This window comes from Aplidium turbinatum, chromosome 6, assembly GCF_918807975.1.
Source record: "Aplidium turbinatum chromosome 6, kaAplTurb1.1, whole genome shotgun sequence".
NCBI lineage: Eukaryota > Metazoa > Chordata > Ascidiacea > Aplousobranchia > Polyclinidae > Aplidium > Aplidium turbinatum.
Window position 1 is genome coordinate 27,837,023 of NC_137477.1, and position 27,968 is coordinate 27,864,990.

The 27,968-nt window shown below is 38.4% G+C and overlaps 1 protein-coding gene across 2 annotated transcripts; it reads right to left on the reverse strand.

Annotated features, from left to right (window-relative positions):
• Nucleotides 1–100: 100 nt before the first annotated feature.
• On the reverse strand, nt 101–27,786 carry LOC145772238 (methyl-CpG-binding domain protein 2-like). Of its 2 annotated transcripts, none has more exons than XM_082584092.1 (8): nt 27,540–27,786; nt 26,610–26,751; nt 19,929–20,072; nt 17,142–17,232; nt 16,478–16,558; nt 15,231–15,327; nt 12,138–12,245; nt 101–959 (listed from the first exon to the last, which is right to left on the reverse strand). In XM_082584092.1, exons 1-7 carry the CDS (start codon nt 27,656–27,658, stop codon nt 12,146–12,148), a joined length of 774 nt encoding a protein of 257 aa, XP_082440218.1. In that variant the 5' UTR covers nt 27,659–27,786; the 3' UTR covers nt 101–959; nt 12,138–12,145. The 2 variants fall into 2 exon arrangements, with proteins under 2 accessions (XP_082440218.1, XP_082440217.1); XM_082584091.1 differs by having other exon boundaries at nt 26,604–26,751.
• Nucleotides 27,787–27,968: the final 182 nt, after the last annotated feature.

The window sequence follows — 27,968 nt, forward strand, 5'->3', positions numbered from 1 at the left end:
AGCAAAAATGAATTTTGCTAGCTGCGAAGAACTTCAGCTGGTTTCGAATTTGCTTCCCAGAGGCTGCAACAAATTTGCTTACCAACGATGCATTGAAAGCTGAGAAAAATTAATTTTATTGGAAAAAGTACAGCACACATTCAACTGAAACTCTGGAAATGACAACAGAGCAGTTTTAACAGATTAGTTTCAACTTGGGACGAATGCTTGAAAGAATGACAAAATCAAATATTCAGTGTATAAAAGTTACAACGAAAGAATGTGAAATAGCCACTGTAATGACTCGATCAATAGTTTCCTTCGCCTTGGTTGCAGTGAAGGGAATGAGACATTAATGCTTTATATTTTTAAGCCTACATATTGTGCAATCTTCCAGCAGCAGTGTGCCAAGTTATCTTCCTTCGAAGCATATGAACTGGCCGACTACTTTACGAAAGAAAACATGCAACAAAATTTGATTTAAAAATAATTTCAGCTCAAAGCGACGATGTTTATGCAAACCCCTGTTGATATCATTGGCAAGAAGGTGATGGAAATTTTGTGGGAATGAAAATAAAATACCAATAGTTTGGCTGAAGCTGAAACAATATTCTAAATTAAATCCTAGCGAACAAATTTATCAACTTTCCAATTGTGTTTCCACATCTTCCAGCTTGTCACCAGTCATAACAGCATCAATGTAAAACAGACCTTGTAAAGCTGCGGCAAAATTGATTTTTTTTTGCAAATTGAAACGTGCTGTTCCACCTTTATGAAGCAACCGAGAGCCGCTGTATGATGTTGTCACTGCTTTGTAAGACGCAACCGGATTTGTAACGTTCAAACTGATCGATTTTTACTTGATTCATGCCGGCCAAATGTGAGATTAACTTCAGATCAATGCAATGCTACACGAGAAGCAAGGAAGCAGAGGCAATTGTCGGTTGGCAGTGGCAAGTCTAAATTTTCTCCTTCCTTTCCTGTAAAAACAAATGTAATTACTGATTTGCTGCGTTTCTTGAAAGTTCCACGTCTCCTTTCGGAAGTAACGCACATAAGGCTCTGTTAATACTTAGACAAAAATCTGTCTTGTGACATCGATTCAACGTCGCTAGACTTGCTGGAAGGACGAAAAGAAAGGATGAACTTTCTAATCCTGTGAGGAACCTGAAAAACAGGCCTTCACTTTCTGCTTGCACAGAAAACCTCGTAGTTTGTGATTATTTAATGTATTTTGTAAATCAGATAAATTGTTATCCGCTTAGTGGGGTGTGCATTGACATGGGTTTGCGCTGCGCATGATGAGAACCAGCGAAAAGACGTCCGTTAAAAAAACAACAAAATTAACGCAAAAACAGCTGCCTCCTCTGTTCAAGCCACGAAAATACCAATCCGACCAAGAAAAAGATGTGATCAACATTTTGTTGCGCATTTTTCTTCGCGGTAAAGGACAACAAAAATTGATTTAACCTCTATTGACCGGCTATTGTTGCTTTACCGATTGGACGGCTGGGTTATCAATAAATAATGAAGCTACAAAATAATAGGTTCACCACATTTTCATATAGCAAGCAAAAGATTTTTTTCCGATTGTTGAAGTGTTGTTGCCGGGGAATTATTCCATTCACTAGGTGCCGCTGAATAGAGAGCAGTCCTAAAATGCGTTGCCCAAGCGCACACCCCGAAAGTCGAACCAGCGCCGCGTCATCTTGAGCCGGGCGCCGATCTAACGGGTGCGAATCATCAAATAACTAGTAGAGTGTTAGCCTACCGGACAAGATCGGGAACAAGAAAGTTGTCAAATTTATTAGCTGTTTTTTTTTTTAAATGATGTTTGTGTCGGTAATTGCCCATGTGAGATGACTAACAATGATTTCTTGCTACGAAGCAACTTAAAAATTTGCAAAATCAACGACGCCATCCATCAGTTCGTATGTGAATTCGTAAAGCTGCTGTTTTGCTCTGTGCTGTCGTAGGGAAAAGTTTTTGCTTTATCGTTACCATAACGTCTTCACGCGTTGCTTTGATAAAAGAAACTTTATGGAAATTTGGTCGGATGTTGATCCTTCTGCAGAGCAAACACTGGCAGTAGCAAATCGTTTCAAATCGATCAATTTTCTTTCTGTAGAAATGATTCACGCGGAGAAGAACACACAAGTCAAGAGTCACAACTCTACCCTCGCCTGCGACATTCCGCTTCTCAAATTACATCAAACAACGTCGTTATTACCATCCATCAATGGTTAAACCAATCAATTTTGCAGCTTCAAGAAATCAACATTACGTCATATGACCCCACGCGCCCGAAAAGCACTGACTCAGAAAAAAAACATAAAAATGTGATTTGGTGGAGTTAATCTAATGAATTACGATGTTTTGGTTTTAGATTAGTTGCCAAATTGCCTTGCCACAAAACTAGGGACGGTACATTACGGGACGCGCAACTCCGTTGTTCGTTCAACATTAGAAGGGTCAATTGCCAATCTGACATTTTTTTTACGCTTTACTGCAGGCTTGCTTTCAACTAAAAACCTTAAATTACTTTCAAACCAACTTAACTCTTCTTATATAACCCACAAAAAGTAAAATATTTTGTAAATTAGAAAAAAACGTAACCCTTCTAGTGTTGCGGATAAGCCAAAAGCGGATGAAGTTTCGCATCCCTATGATCTACAATCCCTACACAAAACGCACTGGCGATGCTTTGAGGCAGCGGTTCTCATTTTTTTTTCAGTGCGACGCAATTGGAAGAAAGCTCGCGACGCACACGCCAACTGATGGCATTGACATTTATTTCCTCAATTCACCATCTCCGTTGCATGTTCTTGCACAGTACCTTCTCGGCTTCTAGTGTGGTAGTGAGGAATATACCACCTCAGGCACATTTTTAAACAGTAAACTGCGTTGAATGAGAAAAGGCCAGCACGGCCTACTAAAACTGTTTTAGTAGGTCATGAGGCCAGTTTTGGGGAATGAATTACGGTCTTGCAAGCAAACGGTTGCCGTTTCAATGAAATGCAACTGATCGACGTAAGCGCTCAGTGGTTTAATTAAAGCAAGTTTGCAGACCGCAAACAGCGCTTTTATTTGACTTGTTGCTTGCATCTTTAAAACGTGTTCATGGACAGTGGCAAATGTCGTTGACATCGAAGATTAAAGCGGCAAGCCTGTCTATCAATGTGTCTGATGGTGCAGTGTCGAGAGCACGAAAGACAGTTGTTTAAATATTGCTTTTGTGGCGTTGGCGACGAAAGATTTTCGACCAGTTCCGGAGAGTCCCACCCCAAGTCGCGCGACTTTTCAATCTTTCATCGTTTCAACGAGTGGCGATGTTGATACGATGTAAATAGGGCAACTTTTGTCAACTGGGCCCATGTACAGCGGCAGGAACAAAGCAAAAGAAGCAAACATAACTTGCGAAGATTTAATTACCCCATCAGCCTACGAAAAAATAGCGGAAGACTCTCGGCAATAACAACTAACCAGTAAAGTATTGAAACAGCACAATTAACTCTTTCAGGTAGCCCGATAAAAATAAAGTTTTCTGGCCAAACACTGTCCAAAACACCGCTCAATCCAAACTATCACTTTTAAGGAAATTCAGTTCTACCGGTACTTTGAAATTTTAAGGACTTTTAACACTCACTAACGCCATTGGCTGTCATTTTTGTACATTATGCATGTAAATGATCGTGTATTTATGATGCTAGTGCTTTTTTTGTGAATCTAGTGTTTTTTTTAGTCAAATCTAGTACTTTTCCATGACAAGAGAGTGGCAACAGTGTGCTCTACATTTTAGACTAGAAACATGTATGACCACAACAATTACCATTGCCTCTTTTGGCAAGCCAGCAAAGCTTCAGTGCAAACTTATTCCACAATATTGCGTAATCAATATTGAAAACAACATTACCTTGCGACCTTTTAACCTAGTTAAATCTACCAAAATAGCTCTTTACTACAGTTTTGTCGTATGACGCCAACCCAGTAGACAAGCTTGGCTCCTGCGAAATCAGACACAAAAGCTCCAAATATTGAAACAGCGATAAGGTTTCGTTTTGTGAGGCAAATACACAAGGCTGGTCGCTGTCGTGCGGTGCAAATCGTTCGATTCTCACGTCGCTAATAAATGCATGTCGATGGTTATCAAAAACAAAGAGCCACTAGAACAAGTGGGCACACAAAAATTGGTGCCTTGTAGAGATAGCGAACACAAACAAGTGATAAGATGGAGTTTGCTCTGGACAAATAATAATGCTTTTTGCAAGTATTACTCACACTTGGGACAAGAATATCGGATGTTGGAACATTTTGAAAATATTACTTGAAAGAATGGCGGTTACCGATGCAGTAGATGAGTAGAGAATGAAAACTACGACGTAGTTGTGAAGTAAAAGTGGACATCAACTGGCAGTCTCTTCAATGAGCCATCGCAACCAGCACAACAACCCGTTTACATTGATTCAACGCCTGCACATGTTTGTCAATGAAGCGAAGAATACACATACCGTTTTTAGCTTGATTTTATTATGGGGTTTCAAGGCTTTTATCGAGTCAATTTGTTGGTGATGAAATACAAACAAAAACGACCGCAAAAATTACATCATTGTCATTTTTACACACCCAATGAAACAGTAAGAGAAAAAAATTAGCTCACAACTCCAACAATATGGCAATGTTTAAAAGTAGATCACGCTCCTCGTGCGACGCGTTTCTCCCAGCTTTGCAGCGCTAATATGGGGAAAAATATCATTTGTGGTTCCGGGCAATCAACCTCACAGAGGAAACTGGGAAGCGATGATCAAGTACACTCAAAGCAGCTTTTCCAGCAAAGCAGGTGACAAATTCCTCAACTAAAAAGCATACTGTCAAACATCAAGATGAATGAGAAAAGGAAAAAACCTGTGACCTCTTTTCACGATGCAAACTGTCAACGCGGCCGTAGTTTGTTAATTGATTGTTTTTGTAAATGCATGAGACGTTGAGTCAATGTAAAAGTACTGCATTTTTTTAGTAAACTCTCCTCGGTTGCAACGGCTCATTTACGACACGCGTTTTACAAGATCGTGCACGCCAAGGAAAATACCATTGGTTTACGTTACTTTGTTGTCGCTGAATGTTCAAACAACATCTTAGTGACAACTTTTAAGAGTCTAGACGCCATTATTAATGGGGATTGTTGGAAGCGCCAAAAAGTTGAAAAATCTTTCCCTTTTTGAAATCATCATCAACATCGGCCATGCCTGAACAACGGAATGGCCCGTTTCGGTGAGTCCGATCCCTTGACGGGGGATTTTTTCAATTTTTTTTTTAAATTATTGGGTACCGTAGCCTAATTATCATTGCCGTTTTAGGGTTAGGGGTTAGGGGTTAGAGGTTAGGAACTCACCGAATCGGACTCACCGAATAGTAGCAGACCCCTGAACAAGGCGTCGGCTACCGTGAGTCTCCACAACGATCGATTGTCCATAGTTCTTACTAGGTTTTCAAAATTTTGGTTTGTCCATGTTGAAAGATTTTTGAAGATTGCCAAACGCGAACGCCCCCAGTGCCTCTGACCAGGAAGTCGCCCCATCATTGCCGAGTGTTCAATTCCGCGTTTGCCTAATAAACGTCATTTGCCTTTTTTTGATAGTTGTGATGAGGACGCCAGGGCGTACGCCAGGACCCAGAGCGTCTCCACACTGCTTCGTTTTGAAATAGCGAAAGGATAAAATTAATAAATCACTCTTCCACGGAAGGTCTTCCTTCCAGAAAGCGTAAACCCTGGAAGTAGCCTATTGGTGATGCCTCAACCGCTTAAGAACTGGTATTGGAAGATGTGAGACGTTGATACGACAGTGGAGGTATTCCTTGGAAAGCACAAGTTATAAATGACAGCAGAAACGATGCAAAATCTCCTCGAACGTCCGGTCATAAAAGCAAGATGCTCTGCACAGGATTTAACTGAGTTCAACGATAGAGCAAGAGCTTGCGTGATGCTGTGAGCTACGACTGCATGACACACGACGATGAAAAAGAATAAACTATTTGCGAAAAATCTCAACACATTTTGGAAATTGGCGTTTGTTACAATTAGCTAAAGTTTACAATTATGTAAACAAACAAAAAGTGGTATAGCTTATTTTTGCAGTGGTTCAACAAAAAAGCTGCTTTCCACGAAGCAAAACTGCAGAACAAAAGATTCACATGGAAACCACTGGATTTTGTTTTCATACATTTGACATCTAATCAACGACACATTGTAAACAAAATCTATCCCAGACAGCAAAATCCGTCATTTTTACATTAAGAATGACAAATTTTGCTGTCTGGGATGGATATCGTTTCTGCTTAGCACTCAGCATTGTAGCGCCCTATAACTACTGAAACTATGTGCCTCAGAAAGTGTAGAAAGCGACGCACATCTACCATCGTGATGGATACTCAATTATCCACCATATAATTTTATCATTACTTCTTAGAAAATTTCCAAAGAACAAATAGTATAAACCAAGCAAGACCCTCACTATACTATTATTTCAACTTTTTATATTTTAAGTGGGGACGCCGATCGCATTAAGAGAAAACTCAAGGAACATCAAAAGTTACAAGAGATAAAATTTTAAACATGGCCATGAATTAAATTTGTTGCAGAGAACACTTTTTATGTAACACTTTCAAACGACCTCGTTTGTTGGCATGATTCCCCAACATTTACCGCCTCCATATCGCAAAGCTTCGACAGACAGAAGTTTTGTTTGATCACTGCGCTAACATCTACTTTTGCCGCCAACATCTGAAGTGGCACTGAGAGTAGTGGAGTCATAAAAACGTATTGTTTTGTCTAGATTCGATGATAATACTATCAGTTATCACGCCAGGAAGATGTGGAAAAAGTATTATGGATTCTTTCTCAGGCATAAAATTAGTATATACTTTTTACATTTCTTTATCCTTTTATCGTATGCTGACGACAAATGAATAAAAACATGATATTTTGCAGGCTGAACTTGATAAATTATGTTGCCAAAGGCAGTTTAATTAATTCTGAGAGAAACGAAAGAATAAATGATAGAATTGCTTCACAGAACGTCAATTCCAAATAAACTTACTCGCATACGGTTGGTCAAGCGAAAATAGTAATTGCTAATTAGCTTTTACGACAAAGCGCTTTTCATAAAATCAACGCTCATGACGAACAAGGCAATTTCAAAGACATAGCCATGACATTTCTAACCTAGATTAACTGTCTATCAACAGGTGTCATATTAGAAGGAAAATTGGCAAAGCTATACCACAACATGCAAGACTAAAGATGAAAGAATTAAAACTCGTATTTCAGTCTGCAGACGTTGAATCAGTGCAAAAACCACTGGGCTCGATAATTAGGTTTCAAAATCAATCGCAAAATCTTATCTGGTTATTTTTGTGTTGTTTTTGCTTTCATGCTCTAATTACTAGGCAGAATCACGAATTAGATTACGGTTTCGTGTAACACATTTCGCGATTACGAAATCCACGATAAGCTAATTGAGGGAGACTGCGTAATAAAATACGATAACATTGGAGAAGTGGGTTGATCAGGTTTTCTTTTTTCCAAAACCCGGCAAAAGGAATCAAAACAAAATCAATTGCAGCAAGTAAGGATGTTGCTTGCACAGCAAACATGCCATTGATAGAGAAGTCTCAAATCTCCCCAAACAGCTTTTATATGTTGGTAGGCAATCTTTGTGACCTATGAGCTACTGCTTCTGTCCATTCTCCCTTAATAAGCCATCATAAACACAGCGCTTGCATCAACCGGTGCAAACCGGCTAGTGGTCTCAAACACTGCTTGGCATGGCATTCTTATTTCCTAGGACAGTGTCCTCGAAACATTCGTTGAGTTTGTAAACTATAGACTCATTGGTCTCAACATTATATACTCATAATAATCATTACTTCATTTACTTGTTAAATTTTAATAAACTATTTTATTGTCTCGGTCTTATCAGTGTAAAGCTAAAGTGAGGTAAACCTGCTCAGCCAATATAGATAGTGTTTCATTGCAACCTCATTTTAACGGGTATAGAGAACAGACTGTCGCGTCAAATTCAACTTCCGGTCGTTGAACAGTCGCTTCAAACGTGTTTTCCTCTTTCCAATCGAAATTTGGTTTCGGAGCAATGCAAAGGCGACTTGTAATCTTTGGTCGTTAAAAGCGATGTTAAAAACCCCTACATCAAAAACGGATCGGTGGAATACGGTTTCATACTGATCACAGCTCAGAAAATTTAAGCTTATTGCTTCTCAGCTTAGTGTGTCTAGTCTTTTTCATATTTTTTCATCGTCTGCAGACACTGTAAAAATTTCAAAACGAAGAATTTTGCCAGCTGACTTGGAAAGATCTAAAAAGATCTTCAATCAAACGAATGTTAACATCACGAAGTCGTAACAACCTGAGCAAATATAAAACATCAGAAACCTTTGTTCAATTAAAGTTACATCAACAAGATTGCCATTCAAAATATGAAATCCTTTCATCCGAAAAAAAACAACAAAAAATGATTTGAGAATGAGCTTAAAATCAAAACGTCATTGTTGCTCTGTCCGAACAAAAAACAACTGTTTGGTTGGTTTTAACCTAAATATCGCACCTCGGTAACAAATTAAAAAAACAGTTGTGAAGGAGATTAACAGAGTCAGCCATTTAACACATCATCCGAATAGATGTTACAAACTTCATCACATTAAAAACAAAACGGAAAGTAGAAAAACAAGAACAGATGCGCCATGTTCGTAATGAATTTTATTTTGAATTGTCTCTAACAGGGCTGTAGTAGGTAGCTGTCCGGGTGCCTGGGTGGGCTAGGTTTTTATAAGAAAAAAAAAACGGGCTTTTTAAAGGACGTGGCTGGATCTAAAGGCAGACCAAGAATGACTTGGACAACAAACATCACAAAATGGACAAAATTAACTTATGAAAGTGCAGTACGCACAGCTCATGGGCGAGAACAATGGCGCATTGTATCCAACCCTCCATACGAGGTAGAAACAAAATGATGATGATGATGGCTGGATCTGCAAAACTAGTGTTGCCAGATCAAGAACACTGCTCCAATTTAAAACTTTCAAGCTGTTCAAGAAAAAAACTTATGATCACACTTGTGACGGAACAAAGCTTTTTCACAAAACTTTCAAGTGTTATTTTCAACAATTAGTCAAATAGTCAAATAAATACTGCAAAGTTTGAATGTTCATCACGATTGCTATCTTTTCTAGGATTAGTTCTGTTGCAACTATTGCCAGAAAATAAATAAACCAATCAAATTCTTGTTACATATAGCAGGCTTAGCAACCATCAACTCACTGCCTAGGAGAATGACTTTTCACACGAATGCATATTGTGTAATTGTGTAAATAACAGTCAACTTGTTTTTAAACCATGAAGTAAACTTGCAAAAAAAAGTTCGGCTATCTTTACATGATAAAACTCATTTTTGCCCACAAAACCAGTTTTTTTTAGCACAAATCTCATTTGTTCCCATTAAAACCAGGGCGGGCTGTATTTTATTAAAAAACCAGGTTTTTTTACAACCCTGGTTCTACTTAACCTGATCAAGTCAAATCTCTCGTAATAAAAAATAGAGAGTTGGACTATGCAATAAGCAAAAATAGCGTAGCCGTAGCCAAGTTGCTGGGTAGGAATATTCTCAAAGCAACCGAAAGAAAAGATTTCTTCGAAAGAGTCTGCTCAAAGACCCAATGTCTATTACCATAACGATGCATCACTTTCAGATCTTTTGCAGTCACTATGGAGCTGTTCTTCAAATACACACATTCCAATTTTCTTCGAAGGTGTGAAAGGATTGCATCACCAAGCCATCAACTCAAGGGTTTAGCATATAATCTGCAAGCAGGGCGTGTGTGACTGTGAAAGTCTTTTGCCAGTGGTAATGAGTAACACTGAAAGATTGTGAATTCTCCTGATAAAACGGTCAAGTAGCTCAGCCAAGTTTAGAGGTTTATGGCCCAACAATCCCAAAATGAACTATGTCAATCATGAGATTATCTACTGTTCCCGGTGGATCAACGGATAGAAGTCCAAAAACACACGATCGACTAGATTGGCAACAAAAGGGAAAGACCTTCGGTCAGCAGTGGGCAACCACAGGCTGAAAATGATAATGAACTCAAACATTTTTGCTGAAACTGAACTCAAACATTTTTTTACATCGCTATAACGTCACCTGGTTCATCGCCTTGAAGGGATGAACAAAGAATTGTTTATGCCGAGTCAGTTTTTCGCTATCACAACGCAGATGTGCTTCTCAAACAAAATGAGACATGTGCAGAAATACAGATATTATGTTTGTTATTGTATTATTCAAATACAGTATATTTTTTGTATTGAGTTATGATATTGCTTTTGCGTTGATTGCCTTGTCTGTGAGAATAAAAAATCTTCGGTTTGAATATACAACTTAAAACGCACGTCAAATCGGTATGGTAGTAAAATATACAATTCATGTTCCAAATGATTCTAACCTCTACCAATCAATGCTCTGCATACAACTTAAGATTAGTCAGTATCCACTATCCAGTTGTTGAGTTGTTGTTACGCGGCTGTGCCAAAATTTGAATTATTAACGTTACCTGACAGTGGATTGATGTGAATGCAGTATATCGAATTATATTCACGTCTTGTATAAGTGGTTGTCGAGTTTGTTGTTAAAGCAAAGCGACACTTATTCACAACCGATGATTTTTGTAGAGGTAATTTTACAAGAAAATAAAACAGGAAAAAAGTTGTGACAAAACTGACAATTAAACTCAATGAGCTTCTCAGGAATATGAGCACCGTATGTAAATATGAAGCAAAACGTACACGCTTATAGAAAAATTTGACTTAAATCTTACAAGATGCCATGTTGATACAACGCACCGTGATTCTCATTGGTGTATTCACTCGTGACAAAATCAGAAGAGTTTGGCACATACAGCGGCAGCTTTTTGAAATATTCGGGAAACACGTGTTGGTGGAAATCAGGCCACAGTGGTGTGGTCAACACGTGGTATGCTGACTGCACGTTGTAGAAGCTGACGCAGGAATTTCAAGGCTTATGCTTGACTTGCGGTTTACAATTACCCCACTACGAGCTGAGAGAAGGTTGTTGATCACGATCGGCGGCGAAAGTTTACTTGGCTGCCACCGTTGCATGGTAGCTTCGAAGAATTCGTTGGTGTACAGAAGTAGATATCACCTTTTGTTTTTTGTAGATTCAACGGCTAGCGACGTAAAAAGACACAAAATTGGACCACAACGAGACGAAGTGAACAACAACGCACAGCAGCAAAGCAAACACTTTGCCTGTTACCACGTGCCAGTGTGTGTTTACCGAATTGATGAAGACGTATATTAATCAAGTAAAAAATGATTACCGGAGAACGGCAAAAGAAGGAATTCTTCGTGAAAACTTAAACAAGATTACGCAACCCACCCGACCACGTTGGTAGGGCTCTTCTGGCATGAGCATTATTTGGATAAAACGTGGTGTTAAGTTTCTCCAACAAGCCAAACTTCATGTACAGTTATGCAGAAATACAATATGAAAGGGATGTTCAAATAACGACTAAAACGTGAAATAATGGATATTGGTAAATCGGACAAATAAATTTAACCATTTGTTGATGTGGAAAACCACGTTTTATTGAATTAACAAAAAAAGTCTTATTACATTTGCCAAATCGAACCATGATAAGTTATACTTTCCAGTTTCCACTGAAAAAGTACAATGGATCTTCAAAAATCTTAGCAATACACTACAGAATATAGGAATAAAAATCAAGCAAATTTAATCAGAGAGACCAGTCGACAATAATTCCTTTTCATTGATGAAAGCTGGAACATTTAAAAGTGTGTCCTCGCCAACAAACAAGCACAAGTGTGCCTATGCGCAAATAGCTTTTGTAGCTTGATGGGCAGTTTGTGTGTAAACTGTGCATCGTACAAAAAGTATTGATGACGGTGAGTCTGAGTGCAGAGTATGGCGTTAAAACGGCTCTCGCTTGCCCACTTGTGGACAATTTAAACGCTTGTACAAATCAGGAAACCAGCAAAGCGAATACGAATTTTGAATCACAATTATCAAGACGTTGCCAATGTAAGCTGATAAGTCTGGGTTAGCATTACTCACTTTAAACGTCAGATCAATACCATAAGTTCCTTTCTTTGTAACTCGATGTCAAGTTGGATGGCGTGTTCCAATTGCTTCCTGGCCGCTAACACCCTGGACTCCTGTTTTCTGAAATCATTTTGTAAAAAACAACAACATTAAAATCGAATTCATATTTCATAACCAAACTCAACCATCTAAAAACTACAAACAAGGCTTGGTAGCGTGACCTTAAAGTGCCCCTGACAGGTTGGATCCAAGTATAGTAACTTTTTATAGCATTTCCTAGCGCAGAATTACACTTAGCGAACTTTTTAATCTTAACCTCGTAGCTCGACTGGTTAGGGCGTAATTTAATCAAACGACTGCTCCGCAGCGCCACCACAGGTGAAACTCCATATTTCACTGCTCTGAGACGACTTTGGTGGTATTACGTCATCCTAAGTGGACGTCGTTAGCAACGGATGAAACAAACGCTTCCTAGATGTAATTGGTGGATCACAGTTTGGTCGGAGTTGGTACAAGCGGTTGCTTTTTTAGAAGATTTATTGTCTTTTGCAGTTTAATAAAACTGTACTGGATACGTTCCTACAAAACCTAAAATATACTTGAAGTGAAAAATGAAGAAATCGTACGAATCATCATACATATTTAATTCATCATCACTATTCAAAAATAAATAAAAGTTCTCTCTCTCTCTCATAATGTGCCTTCAGTTGGCCATTGAAATCCTGTGTAACGGCCATCTGGATCATGAAAATTGTTTCGGATTCGCCAAACAATGCATGACGGCATCACAATCCGATTGTTGCTTCCGAGAGCACCACCTTGTAGCATACACTCCAACACATGCCTGTAGGCATTTTTACTTGAGTGGTATTAACAAAATCATCTTCAGTGAAGTGAACGTATACGACTAGTTTTGTATGGCCCATCCCATTTTCGAACACTTGAAGAAAACTTTGACCATTTTCTTCTCAGTACCTTGTTTTGTGGGAAAAGAAAGCACACGGTGTTTGTCACTGACAATGTCACATAAACAGCAATTTGTAGGCATTGCCTCAACCATAAATTAAAGGTACTGTTTGTGAGATACTGTTGTTACACTGCAAATGGCTATAGCCAGATTAGGACAAATAAAAAAGTGTGAAAATTGTAGCCTTATGAAACTGCAATTTCAATTGAATTGAGATGCTGTTTAATAAAAGTAAACTCAACCATGGCCACCTGGAGATGTGGCCTGATTTGTCACATTTTGCAGATTTTGATTACAGCTACTGCTGGTCCTTGACTGACATTTTTTGAGATGTTCTTGCTTTTTGCGGTTTCCTAATGACATAAAACTTTTTTGTTGCCTTGGGGAAGCAGTAGCAAATGAGAAGAAGTAAGTTGAAAAACGCAAAATCAGACTGTTATTGAAAATTAACAGTCTGACTAAAATCTTCAAAATCAAATTTTCTTTGTTTTTCGACATGTGAGAATGTTAAAACCTATTGTGTCATCTGGGAAAAAGAATAATAAAAGCGTAAAAATCTAATTTTTAGAAAAATTTATTTAAACGTTCGCCCAAAGTTAGAAAAACCTGGAAATTTCAGCAAAATGTGACAAATCAGGCCGTATCTTTAGGTGGCCATGACTCAACCTATTTGATCGAAACCTGATAGTAATAATAAGTTCACTTTTTCATTTCGGTAATTCTTAATTTGCACATGCTTTTTTAGACCAACAGAGCCCCACACATTCACGTTTTGCAGTAGCCGCACCATACTTTACCAAGTCATCACAGAGAAAGAATGTATCCTTCCCGCTTACTGTGACGTCACAGCGGTGTTGCCGTTTTTATTTTCGCAATTGAATGAGTGCCAGATTCGCCGATGTCAACGAAAGTTTGCAAGCGTGTAACTTAGTAGCCTGTTGATATTTTTTACGATTTGCTGGTCAGGGAAGTTTGTTAGTGTCATCTTTTTGGTATCTTAGGTAAATTAAGCGAATTTATTTACCTGTCAGAGGCACTTTAAACAGCAACAACTTTCATCCTCGAAAGCCTTGTCCATAACAAAATTTGTCATTTTTACATTGATTCAACGTCTGCAGACGTTGAATCAATGTAAAAATGACGGATTTTGCCGTCTGGGTTGTCTAATTAGAAAATCAGTTCCGTTTCACATTGATTCAAAGTGTGCGGAATGCGGACGTTAAATTAACGTAGAAAAAAGGAGTTATTGTTTATGGGCCAAACGGTCCGTTTTAACACAAAGCACAAGCAATAAAAGGTTACAATTTTTACATCAAGCTTGGTCAGTTACGTTTTTTGTGTTTGTTGGGGCTGGTCTTTTCGAATAGAAACTAATTCGCATATAACCTGGATGACATACAACTTGTGGTACGTTGAAAAAGGGTTTTTCGTACGCTCAGGATGAAGACAATTTGAGGGCTCATATAGTCAAGCAAAAATAAAAGATTTGACCCTTGTTTGAAAGCGTCCACACCGCTACTGAGCCTTCACATCAGCCCTCTCACTCTCAAGCCTCATTTACATGAACAATGTTCAACGTAGATTAAAAACACTCTGAATCGATTCGACGTGAGCGAAGACTGTTCACAACCAACGTTGACCTGGCAGCAGTCGCACCTTAGTAGATCGGTTGGGACATGAGTGAGTTGACAGGATCAGTGAAGCCTCTTTCTAATCGAGCATTCAAAACACTTAGTTTCAGCTAACGTAATTTGTTATTATTACATCGTTTCAACGTCGCTACTGGGATGGAAACTGTGCCCATTCACGCCGGAATGGCCCGTTTCGGTGAGTCCGATCCCTTGACGGGGGATTATTTCTTTTTTTTTTAAATTATCGGGTACCGTAGCCTAATTATCATTGCCGTTTTAGGGATAGGAGTTTGGGGTTAGGGGTTAGAGGTTAGGAACTCACCGAATCAGACTCACCGAATAGTAGCAGACCCCATTCACGCATACAGCGGACACGATACTGTTGTTAAACCATTTCTCGGTATGTTTTGCTACAACAGTAAACTTGCTTTGAAAAAAAAAAAAAAATGTTGACCAAGCCAACTTCAGATGTGTGAATGGCGCCAAGAGACAAAACATATTTATCACCTGATGTCATCCTCGGTTACATTGAAGGACTTGCACGCGGGTTGTTGAGGGTTCAGCCAGACACAAGGGTCCTTCGTAACGTTAGAGGATGTTTGACCTACAAGATAAATATAACGTTAAAAAGGCAAATATACGAAAGTGGCATCAGTGGTATGATGCAGGCCTCTAACCTTCCGGCGGCCATCATCGCCGCCTCCGAAACCACCGCGCCGGTAGGCAAAGTTTGATCGCCGGCCAATATTTTGCCACTCGCATTCGTATTCCAAACTTTTTTGTCCACTCGTATTTGGATGTGAAACTGTTTTCTCTTCACTCGCAACCCTTTTTTCACAAGCAAGCCAAAGCTTCGCACACACCAACAAGAAATATTGCTGATGAAAGTTTGCAAAAGTCTGAGCGGGGACCCATAAAAACTCGAAAACTACTTCTACACCTACTTGGAAAGCAGTGCATTTAAATACAAACTGCAAATATGTTTTAGGGCCTTCTTACCTGAATGAACGCAAAAACACGATATTAATTAACGGGTTTTTAAATCAAAAGTGGGCCTTTAGAAAAAAAAACTACTGATTAGATTTTTAAAAACACGATATTTTTACGGATTTTTATTGTTTTGTCTGCCGGGCGCAAGCATTTTTCCGCCGGGAAGAAGATCTGGTAGGCCATGCCTGGTCGCCAGAAAAGAAGTTGCACAATGCTGTTGGGTAAGCAGTGGTGATTCGTGTCCAACACCAAACGGACAAAAAATTAGAGCAGTGTGGCAATTCAAAAAAGAAAAATTGACGAGCGTTACGAATTCACGTTTTAAGAATCAAGCCTTCTCGAATGTTCAGTCCGGATTAGTTGGTTATGTGCCGGCAGCATAGCCGAGTGGTGAGAGCCCTGGAATGGCAATCGAAAGGGCGCCGGTTCGCCACCGCTCAAGAACATGCAACTGTGTCTCTGGCAGGACACTTAAAATCATGCCCGAAAGTGGACACGAAAATTGGCTTTCTTGCCTTCCCGTTCACTTAATCTAAATCTTCAACCACTGGCCTGGATACGACAAACCTGGCCTACGACAAACTACGACAAGCTAAGCCTGGATACGACAAACAAACAAAAAGTTGGTTATATGTGAGTAAATCATGTGAGTGCACATAAAATTCAAGGTAAAACATTTTGCGACTGCTATTTCAGAAATAGGAAAACCGTTCAAGAAAAGACATTGAAAATATTACAGCGCTAAAGGCCCTAAAGTGACTGACCGACAATGGGAATTGATGCATCAAGTAAGTGCGTAGAAATTCGCCGAAGTAAATCTTCTGATGATGTGATCGGTTCAAGAACTGAACAAAAATAAAACAAATTGAAGCGTTAAGAACTGATGTGCCCCTCAGTATCAATTTAACATCATATGAGTTGTTTCTTTGAATGCGTGTACTATGCCTGTTCTAGGCTTAAGCGTTCATGCACAGTTCTTTCCATTTATCCCGGTACTTGACTATATTAAAAGTTGTATTAAAAATGAGTTGTAGAGAATGAAAAGTTTTAAAATGAAAAATATTGGGTTATTTTTTTAGATTATTAGTTGTGAAACAAGACCTCTTAGTGAAAGTCGCACCATTAGAAAACTCTACCAGTGCAGGACTTGAAACATTAAAGATAAACATAGTCCCAACTTAATTCTAAGCATTAGGATGTAGGATAGGAAATGAAAAAAATAAGGTTCTCCTAACTGAGGTCTTTCCCTTATTAAGGTTCGCCCACTGAGAATTCGACACTAAGGAGTGGGCTGGCCAGTTCCTTTATTTTGGCTACTTTTCCATCAGCAACTACGTCCACCCATTTGTTACACTTTAAGTGGAGGTGTGAGTGTGAAACATTGCGAACACATAAATATGTATTATTAAAAACAAGCTAAAAGCAAACCTTGAAGAATATCAGATAAATCTATGCTTTCCACAACAGTGTTGGTGGTGTCTACAGCATGCAGACCTGTGAGCCTTTTTTCACGAAAAATCTGCCAAAACGACCAAAGTTAACAATAGACAATAAGTTGACTTTATGGGCAAGCTGTAAATGAAGTAAAAATTTCCAAGATTTCTTGTCAAACTAACACTTGAACAGTCTTCGAAACTAGCATATTTTTACTTCGGCAAAAACGTTGCCGAGGCCAAACGGCAAAAGTTGAAATTGCCTCGGCAATGGCTGTGAACGTTTATTACAAAAAAATTTGTACCAAAATATGTAAAACGAGAAACGAAAAATATACTAGAGTAGTCTATCACGACCGCACTGTTTCATTTGTTGTGATGTAGTAATACCAAAAGTAGCGATAAAGCGAGCAACCCGATTACGCACGCTGTTACAGTAATTCACGTCAAACAGCTCACGGGGGAAAAGAAAGTTAATTTTGGGTTGATTCAACGTTCGAGTCAGCACAAATCGATTTAATTTTCCAGGCGGGTTATATTGCGTAACAACAATGCCCAATCAGAAATTTACGTTTGTTTTACATTAATTCGACATCTAGCGACGTTGAATTATCATAAAATAACGTTAATTGCGCAACCAGGTACCGGTAACAAATTAATGGTGGCCGTGCTTAACTATATTTATCGATGCATATACCGCAATATTAATCCTTTTCGTGCACGTCTTTTTAAGCCATTAAGGTTTTGTCAACTTTTCCTTTTGTTACTGTATTTCTTTTTCACAATATCATTTCTTTTGCATTCTGACAAAGAAAAATAAATTGAATTGTATTGAATAACAGCTCCCTGCGAGAAGATTGCCTCGTATACAGTACACTAACATAATTTTGGCACAACTGCGAGCAACACAAAGTCAGTTTGATAAAAAACTAGCTGTCAGAATCGAAATCATCAGCTGCTGTATCGGAGAATGAGGTTGTCGCTTCATCAGACACATCAAGAGGCTCATCGCTTGGCTGTAAATTTACACTGTCTTCGCCGTTCGCAATGGAGCGACCACATTTTGCGGCTTTCGTGCTTTGATACCCATCTACACGCCTCTTTCTCTTTCGCAGAGCTCCATCAGGGTGTTGACTAAGGAAAAAATCTATGGCTGTGGCATTATGACTGGGAGGAATGTCTAACCCTAACCTTACAACCGCTCGTGTGGCCTCGGCATTTTTATTGCCGACGCTAATGCGCCATTCATGCATCTGCCTCGGCAATTGCCGAGGCTAATGTCGAAGACTGTTGAACTGCAGTAATCTAGATTATCAACTTGTGCATATTTAAAACATAAACCACCACAAAAAAAAATCCTGAAAAATCACCGATCAAACCTTGTTCTCAAGCCTAGAAAGCTGACACATCAAAGACCCTTTTTAACAAAACTAGATGTTTAGATTAAATTAGTCTTGGGTTTAGGACATTTCACTGCACATTTCAACACGACATGGGAATAGGTATCCACTGTATAATATATGTAAAGTCAAAAATTGGCGATACACATGCCATCAATAATAATTGGATTGATGCATACCAATATTGCTTTAGTACAGTGGTTCCCAAACTTTTTCCATTCATGTACCATTTAGCAGTTTCATACAGTGCACGCGTACCACCAACGACGCTACAACCAGAAAATCTCAAAAATGTACAATAAAAAGCAAGAAAGTTTAACAAATTTTAGCACAGCGCTTCAAGACTAAAAGATTTTAATATTAGACTAAATATAATCACAGTAAACTATTGAGCTGTCAGATTATAGTAGAATACCCATAAATAGGGTGCACTACTAGTGCCACTATCAGTAGCAACATTGAAAACTGAAAAGTTTTGGCATTTCTGTTCAACGACCTAGGTCAGAGGTTCTTAAAGTGTGCGTCGCCACGCTCTTGGTGCGTAGTTTTAATTTTTCAAGGGCGTCACACAATGATTCCGTTTCGTATCTAAACTCAATTGCATAATAAAGCACTCACAGATATTGTTATCTCCTGACATGTGAATGAGAACTCATCATTGCGAAAGTGTAGCAAATGCTTATGGTTTAACAATCACATAGCGCAATTCTAAATTTATTTCGTCGCGCTACAAATAAGGCTAGAGAGAGACACAAATAAATAAAAATTACTGAAATTCCTATCGCTGAGTGAGTCACAAGTCCAATAAAGATTTTGGAAAACGTCGCAACGAAAAAAGTTTAAAAACTACTGACCTAAATGTTGCGTCATAAATACTTGAATCTCCTATGAATAACATTGATTATGACACAGTAATGCACATTGAGTAATTTGAAAGTTTGCGCAAATTGTATTCAGTTGTTTTACTTTAACTGCTGTCAACCGTGGACGTCCACGTGTCAACTTCAGTGAGTTTCTCGCGTACCATCTGAAAGACCTTCGTGTACCACTAGTGGTATGCGTACCACAGTTTGGGAACCACTGCTTTAGTACAATAACAAAAAATTTTGGTAGTGTTTTTGTGTGTCTTTTTACCTAGTTACATTGATATTACCTAGCTGTTTACTTTTGCGTGTGTATCACTGTTGATACCTCTGTTAATCTTAATATTGTTATTATCTTTATTAGTTGTTTACTGTACGTGATTGAAAAATGAATAAGCACTCTGCTTTACAACATCTCATATATTATTATTATTATCAATGGACAGGCAAAGCACACATTTCGCTCTGTGCACTACAAGTCAACACAAGATAGATCTTGTGATCACTGTGATCTTGTACCTGCTGAGGGGATTTTCCATCGGCCTTCATTCGATCAGTTTTAACTTTGTTAGTTTTATGATTGGTCTTCTTTGTCACTGACTGCTTGAGCATTGACGGTGTTCGACGTGTTAACGAGGCAGTGTCGTGATTGGTCTTTCCCGGCTGCACATGTAGTTTTGAAGGTAAAAAAAGCTAGGGTAACCTAAGCTTTCACACACACCTATAGTTTCAGAGTCAGAGCCCTAATCACGTCCATGTGCAGAGATAATTTCAGTACCGGTACTGTTGTTTAGTAACATCTCACAGGACATGTTAACGTCATACAATAACGTCATACACTGATGACAATACAGTCAATACCTCACAATGCCCTTGTTGGGGTTCCACATCTTTTAGGCGCAGATCAGATAGGCGCGCACACTGTAGCGTCTGGATATTTAGGTGCTGAGTACTGTGGCGCCCGTTCATTTAGGTGCTATTCCTAGTAAAGTATGCAGATTAGGGTGTTTCATTTGCTCCCTTTATTTTAATTTTGATCTGTCCCTAAGTTAATTCTGTTCCATTTGGGAAAAAAATAACCTGAAAATAATTTTTAATTTCATGGCCCCCCGTTTACCCCCCCCCACCGCAACTCCGAAATTTCTGCCTACTCCAATCGCCATAACTCAAAAACCACTTTAGATAGACATGGGTTGTTGGGTATCAAAGTTATTGCCATACCGCACTTTAATTCAAAAATGCTGCCAAAATAATAATCTGAGCAAAAAAATTCTTTTTTTTTATTTGCACAACCTAAGAAAAGCAGTTGGCATGAATATTGAATAGCGAAACATAGGATGTGAACAACCAAACATAAGTGGCAACTGACACAAGTTCACCAAAATTAATCACATGACACAATATTATCAAAAACCATCTATGAAGTAATAGGACATCACAATAAGTAATAGCACAGCAGGGGCCATACCGCACTTTAATTCAAAAATGCTGCCAAAAATAATAATCTGAGCAAAAAAATTCTTTTTTTTTATTTGCACAACCTAAGAAAAGCAGTTGGCATGAATATTGAATAGCGAAACATAGGATGTGAACAACCAAACATAAGTGGCAACTGACACAAGTTCACCAAAATTAATCACATGACACAATATTATCAAAAACCATCTATGAAGTAATAGGACATCACAATAAGTAATAGCACAGCAGGGGATCACACAACCTCCATTAAGCAGGCAGCAACGTGGTGTGTTGTGCTTAGCGCATTGGTCTTCGCACCAAAGAGTGTTTACATTAATTTCAGCTACTGAAACCACTGTGTTGCTGTTTTCTTGTGCAAGAAAGGTCAAAATGATTGCCTCCATCCAGTAATGGGTAGTTAAAATAAATTCCAGTCATACTAATTTAAGTCACTGGAAACAGTGTATTACAGGCAACTCCAAAGCGAGTGCTGCAAAAATTGCCTACTATGTGCTGTGCTTCAATGATGTTTTTCCGTCCTGGAGGATAAAAATTCAATGACGACAACACAAGTGGGACATGAATCATGAATAGTAACACAGCAACAGCTAACGCTCATTAAGTAGGACATGGATACATTGGATAGGATACTAAGGCCCGTATTCTAATATCCAACTTGAGTTCAAGCTGGAACACAAGTTGGACTTGGGTTATGGTATACCAAATGCATGGACCAAGTCAAACTTGAGTTTCAGCTTGAACTCAAGTTGGATCTTAGAATACGGGCTTAAGTTATCTATAATCCTGCAAATAGTTACATTTTTTCAAAAACTGCAAGTACGATTAGTATCCAAGCCAGTTGGTTGACATATTATCATGATTGATGATGCATGCATATAATTGTCAAACAGGCAGTTGGGCATCATCAACAGTGGGTGCTTCTTTTGCGAAGGAATGGTTGACACTTTCTGTGTTTTTCTGTCACTTGCAGGGTGTCTTGGTAGGCCTAATGGTCTTTGCTGTGAGAAGATCCCAAGAAGTCTGAACTTAATTTTATATACCTTTCAGCACAGTCATTAATTACATTGCTTCCTAGGACATTTACCAGGTTTTCTTTTAAGGGTCTGCTACTATTCGGCGAATCCGATTCGGCGAGTCCGATTCGGCTAATCCGATTCGGCGAGTTCCCTATTCGGCGAGAGCCTTTTTCGGCGAGTGCCCTTTTCGGCGAGTTTTTGAAATTTTATTTTTAAAGGGAATTATCGGGTACCGTAGCCTACCTAATTATAATTGCCATTTTTACATCGTTAAACGTTGATATCGTGCAGAAAGGAATAAAAATAAAATGTTTGAACTATTAAATTAAAATTCGTTATGTCAGTTCAGTTGAGTTGTTTTTATTTCTGACCATCATATGAAAAACAATACACGTCAACACAGCAAAGGTAGAAGCGACAAAACGCGAACGTTAAAATGTGCTTGTGACCGAAGTAAGTTATTGAGTTGAAAGAAATTTGGCATGGTCGCAACACCTTCAGAAAAATTTAAGAAATGAACGGAAAATAAAAAAAGACAATGTTACAAAAAAAAATCATGTTTAATGTCTATAAGTTAGTACTTTTGAATAGTTAAAATGATTAGTTTGCATCAACAAATGTGTGGCCTACAGCTTGGATTGAAAGGAAATTATCGGGTACCGTAGCCTGGTTATCCCAACCAGCAGAACTTGCCGTTTTTACATCGTTTTAACGTCGCTAAACGTTGAAATCGTGTAGAAAAGATAACTTTGCTGATTAGGATACGTTGAAACTGGGAAACATTCACAGAAGCTTTTCGATTTGTTCCAAGAACCCATTTAGCCTAACAGTTCATTTGTACATTGATTCAACGTCTGAATACATTATCTTAAAAATGCATAATCTTAAAAATGCAACGTATCGAAGGGCTTCTGTGAATGTTTCTCAGTTTCAACGCAGGCCTTAAAACTCGTGTTTGTTTTTTCGGCAGCCATCGTGGCCTACCGAGAGCTTCTTCTCGGCGGCCAAATCTGCGTGCTTGGAGGCCAAAATACAATAACGATAGCACAAGTAAATAGCATTAAACTTGCAACAATGTTAAAATGATCACTTAGCGTTGTTGAAGTCTGGGCGGCATCCTGCAATAGAATCGTTGTGCCACGCATTAAATGCTTTATCAGGATTGTAATCCGGTATTGTGGGACCATCTAACGACCCTAAATTGTTTTAACTGCTCGCAGCTCAGTAAATTGTTTCAACTGCATACCGCCTTTCATAAAACCTGACCATTTATTCCGTTATGATGTTACCATTGAGGGTGTGAAGTCGCTAACCCACAGCGTTCTCAACTATGAAGACACGTGTTTTACCCACGGATGTCAACTAACCTAGTTCTCCTTTTTAACAACGATTCAATATCCGACAACATTGAATCGATATAAAAACGACAATATTGCCAGCCGATGTAAATTAACACTTCGGATTAACACTTTGTTAAAATAAACATCTGGAATTGCAAACAAGACTTACAGCGCTGGTGATCGCAGCTGGATATATTCAATACAACAGTAGTGACTATGATGCGCTGACCTAATTCTGCGTCACTCTTTGATACTACAGTACATATTTTCGACATTTAATCCACGATCATTCTATTGCGAAATTAAATAATTGGCTAGAAGAAACCGGAGGCCAAACTTGGCCTACGGAGGAGGTAGCACAGGCGGTCATTCAAGCACTACTTAGCGGCGATGGCCGCCGGCTGCCTTAAGGCTTGCAACGTATCCTAGTCATCAAAGTTCTCTTTTCTACACGATTTCAACGTTTAGCGACGTTAAAACGATAGGCCACACGTTTGGTTAGCCTTTTCATTGTGTTACTACAATGTGAAAATGAACTGTTAGGCTAACTGGGTTCTTGGAACAAATTTTTGCTGGTAGGGATAACTACAACTAGGCTACAGTACCCGATAATTTCCTTTCAATCCAAGCTGTAGGCCACACATTTGTTGATCCAAACTAATCATTTTAACTATTCAAAAGTACTAACTTATAGATATAAACATGATGTTTTTTTTTGTAACATTTTCTTTTTTTCTATTTTCCCTTCACATCTTAAATTTTTCTGAAGGTGTTGCGACCATGCCAAATTTCTTTCAACTCAATAACTTACTTCGGTCACAAGCACGTTTTAACGTTCGCGTTTTGTCGCTTCTAACTTAAAAACAACTGAACGGACATGACGAATTCAAGCACGTTTTAGCGTTCGCGTTTTGTCGCTTCTACCTTTGCTATGTTGACGTGTATTGTTTTTCATATGATGGTCAGAAATAAAAACAATTGAACTGAACTGACATGACGAATTTTAATTTAATAGTTCAAACATTTTATTTTAATTCCTTTCTGCACGTTCAGCGAAATTAAAACGATGTGAAAACAGTTAGGCTACGGTACCCGATAATTCCCTTTCAAAAATAAAATTTCAAAAACTCGCCGAAAAGGGCACTCGCCGAAAAAGGCTCTCGCCGAATAGGGAACTCGCCGAATCGGACTAGCCGAATCGGATTAGCCGAATCGGACTCGCCGAAACGGGCCATTCCGTCTTTTAAGATGCTGTTGTCATGCCATTCATTAACAGGCAGGTGCAAAAATTTATGGTTCAGGTTTAACAAGTTGATAAAATAGCATGAATCTTGTCCAACTAAATCACCAAGCCTTGTTGATGGCCCAAAGTGTTGTGGAAATTTTGGTTTTTCAAACCCAGATCCATGTCGCTGTTTTGGGATGGCTGAGTGTGTATCAATGCATTGTAGCATTCGATCAGCAATAAACCAAGTTTTTTCAACAGAGGTGTGTTCTCGGAATAGAGAAAGAGAAATCATTTCCTCTGTCAAGTACCAAAGGTGTCTCTTTAATGCCTTCAGAGGAATACATTTATTGATGTTGCTGTAAGTGAGCAGCATCTTGTAAAACTTTAGATCATTCCATGGAGCATCAGTGGGCGATGAACATGTCAACAACCACTGAGAATACACATGACATGAGTGACGAAGTTGACAAAGCCTCTTATCTTTGAGGTTTGTTGAGTGGTAGTAACAGTGCCAAGTGGAAGCTCTCCAATGTACTTTCCCAGAAGATATGTCTTAATGGAGTAAATCAGCTTTGCCGTCCATCTGGCTTTATGCAAAGCTCCTGGGTTTTTGAAGGTTATTGGATTTTGCAGTGAATTTTCCAAGAAAATACGACAGAGTTCAATGAACTCTAATTAATCACCGCTCTGGAAACTATGCTGAGCACTGAGCAGTACAGCGTAACATCAGGAGACTGGGTAATTTCAAATTTTAGATCATTAAAAATTCGAAACAGAGTGACTTCCCCTATACTACGGTGTCTACAGGCAGACTACAAGGGACGCTGCAGACTATCTTGATACATGCTGCTGAATACATCAGAAAGTTGGACTTGGGTTATTGTATACGGTACCAAATACATGGACCAAGCCAAACTTGAGTTTCAGTTTGAACTCAAGTTAGATCTTAGAATACAGGCCTTAGTATCCTATCCATGTCCTACTTAATCAGCATTAGCTGTTGCTGTGTTACTATTCATGATTCATGTCCCACTTGTATTGTCGTCATTGAATTTTTATCTCCAGGACGGAAAAACATCATTGAAGCACAGCACACAGTAGGCAGTTTTTGCAGCACTCGCTTTGGAGTTGCCTGCAATACACTGTTTCCAGTGACTTACATTAGTATGACTGAAATTTATTTTAACTACCTATTACTGGATGGAGGCAATTATTTTGACCTTTCTTGCACAAGAAAACAGCAACACAGTGGTTTCAGTAACTAAAATTAATGTAAACACTCTTTGGTGGGAAGACCAATGCGCTAAGCACAACACACCATCACCATGTTGCTGCCTGCTTAATGGAGGTTGTGTGAGCCCCTGCTGTGCTATTACTTATTGTGATGTCCTATTACTTCATAGATGGTTTTTGATAATATTGTGTCATGTCATATTCATGCCAACTGCTTTTCTTAGGTTGTGCAAAACTGAAAAAAAAAATTTTTTTGATCAGATTGTTATTTTGACAGCATTTTTGAATTAAAGTGGGGTATGGCAATAACTTTGATACCCAACAACCCATGTCTATCTAAAGTGGTTTTTGAGTTATGGCGATTGAAGTAGGCAGAAATTTCGGAGTTGCGGTGGGGGGGGGTAAACGGGGGGCCATGAAATTAAAAATTATTTCCAGGTTATTTTTTTCCCAAATGAAACAGAATTAACTTAGGGACAGATCAAAATTAAAATAAAGGGAGCAAATGAAACACCCTAATGCAGATTGTATCAGCTTGGCACTGTGGCGCCTATTTGACCGGCACCTAACTGTCTGCGCCTAAAAGACTTGTTCCCCTTGTTGGAAACCATTATGTTAATTGCTTCAAAATAAAAGTTTTTGAGCCAGAGTTAATATTCCCTCTGTGGGTAAAGTGCATCTATCAATGGAATGATTTTTATGGCAGGAAAAATAAAGTATCTACATAATAGATGCAAATTTTAACTCAAAAAAGCTGGTGGGAACAAAGCATCTGTAAAACGTAGGCAAGGGGTAAATGAGAGTAAAAATGCTGAGAACACCTGTAAATAATCTATAGTCTGTTTAATCTATCAATGTACTTTTTACAAAACATGCTATTATTAAAAATCTTGGATACCTTAACATTGTAGGAGTAACGACTTCGAGATGACCTACTGGTTGCTTCAACTATCTTTCCGGATTTATAATCAAATCCAGACAAGTCACAAGAAGCACCAAGTAATCGAGTCAGTTCCGACTTGCTGCTAACTTTTCTTCCAGTTGGGCTGTAACAAATGAGATGAGCATATAAATATTAAAACACAGCTGAGATTTTACATATACAGTGAACAAAAATCACTTTACACTATAAAAACAGTGTGTTTATCATCAATTGTACTGGTTTTATAATATACGGTAGCCTACGGTACATCTATATATAAAATTAGAATTCAATACCAGTTTTAACATGTATATATGCAAAAAAAGTTGCAAAAAAGTTAAAACAATGGCCTGTTTAATGACATGGTTATTGGTATAACCATTATCAATTGAAACCTTTTTTGTTTTGTATTGTAATCTGGTCCAGTACACATGGTATGATACTACAGAGAAAACATTAACATACCGTACTTGCAAATAACAATTGATAAGAAAACAAAAATATATAAATAAAAATAAGAAATTTTGAAGAGAAAACAAAAATCACAAGAAAACTTCCTTCCAAAATTATGTTAAAACAACTTCTCACATTTGTAGCTTATAATAGGCTGCAAAATTTAAATGGTTACAATTTTTTTTAGACGATTCTAATTTTCCAAGCAGTAGCCTATATGTATTCAGTCAATTCAAGCAAAGCAGACTTGAAATTTATGTCACAATCACAATATAGGCACTGGCTATGCCATTAAAATAATTTGTTTTTGCCAAGTAAGTGGGATTCTCAAATTTAGTTGTTTAGGCTAGGCTAATAGTAAACTACCTACAAAAGCTGTGAAAATTTGGGATATTATATCACCATTTTTACTTGTTTAATAAAAATTGTACGCTCTAAGGAAGGTAAAATGGTTTGTACCCAATGTAGGAGATGTCACTTTTTCCTCTGGAAAGTCCATTTTGTCTTATACATTCTTCTCTCACCCATCCACTTGGAAGACAGCTAACAAGGGTTCGCTTTTTGGTGACAGATGACATTTTATTTTCCAATTTTTAACAATGAATAGATTACTTCAAAAAAATATTATCTGTTCAGCATATACGCAATGCGAAGAACTACAGAAGGTGCGGTACTACACAACAACACACACTTTGTACGACTTGGTTTAAACTTGGTGCGTTGTTGCAGCAGCAGCGTTGCCAGAAGGACGAAGGCCCAATTTTCTCACAACCGTCGAGTAAATTATTTAAATGCAAAATTTTGTCATCAGTTCAGTTAGGTAAAGTTTTCACTTTTGTTCAAGCGTTTTTTCCAACAATTAGACGTGTTGTTTTCAAAACTGTCTTT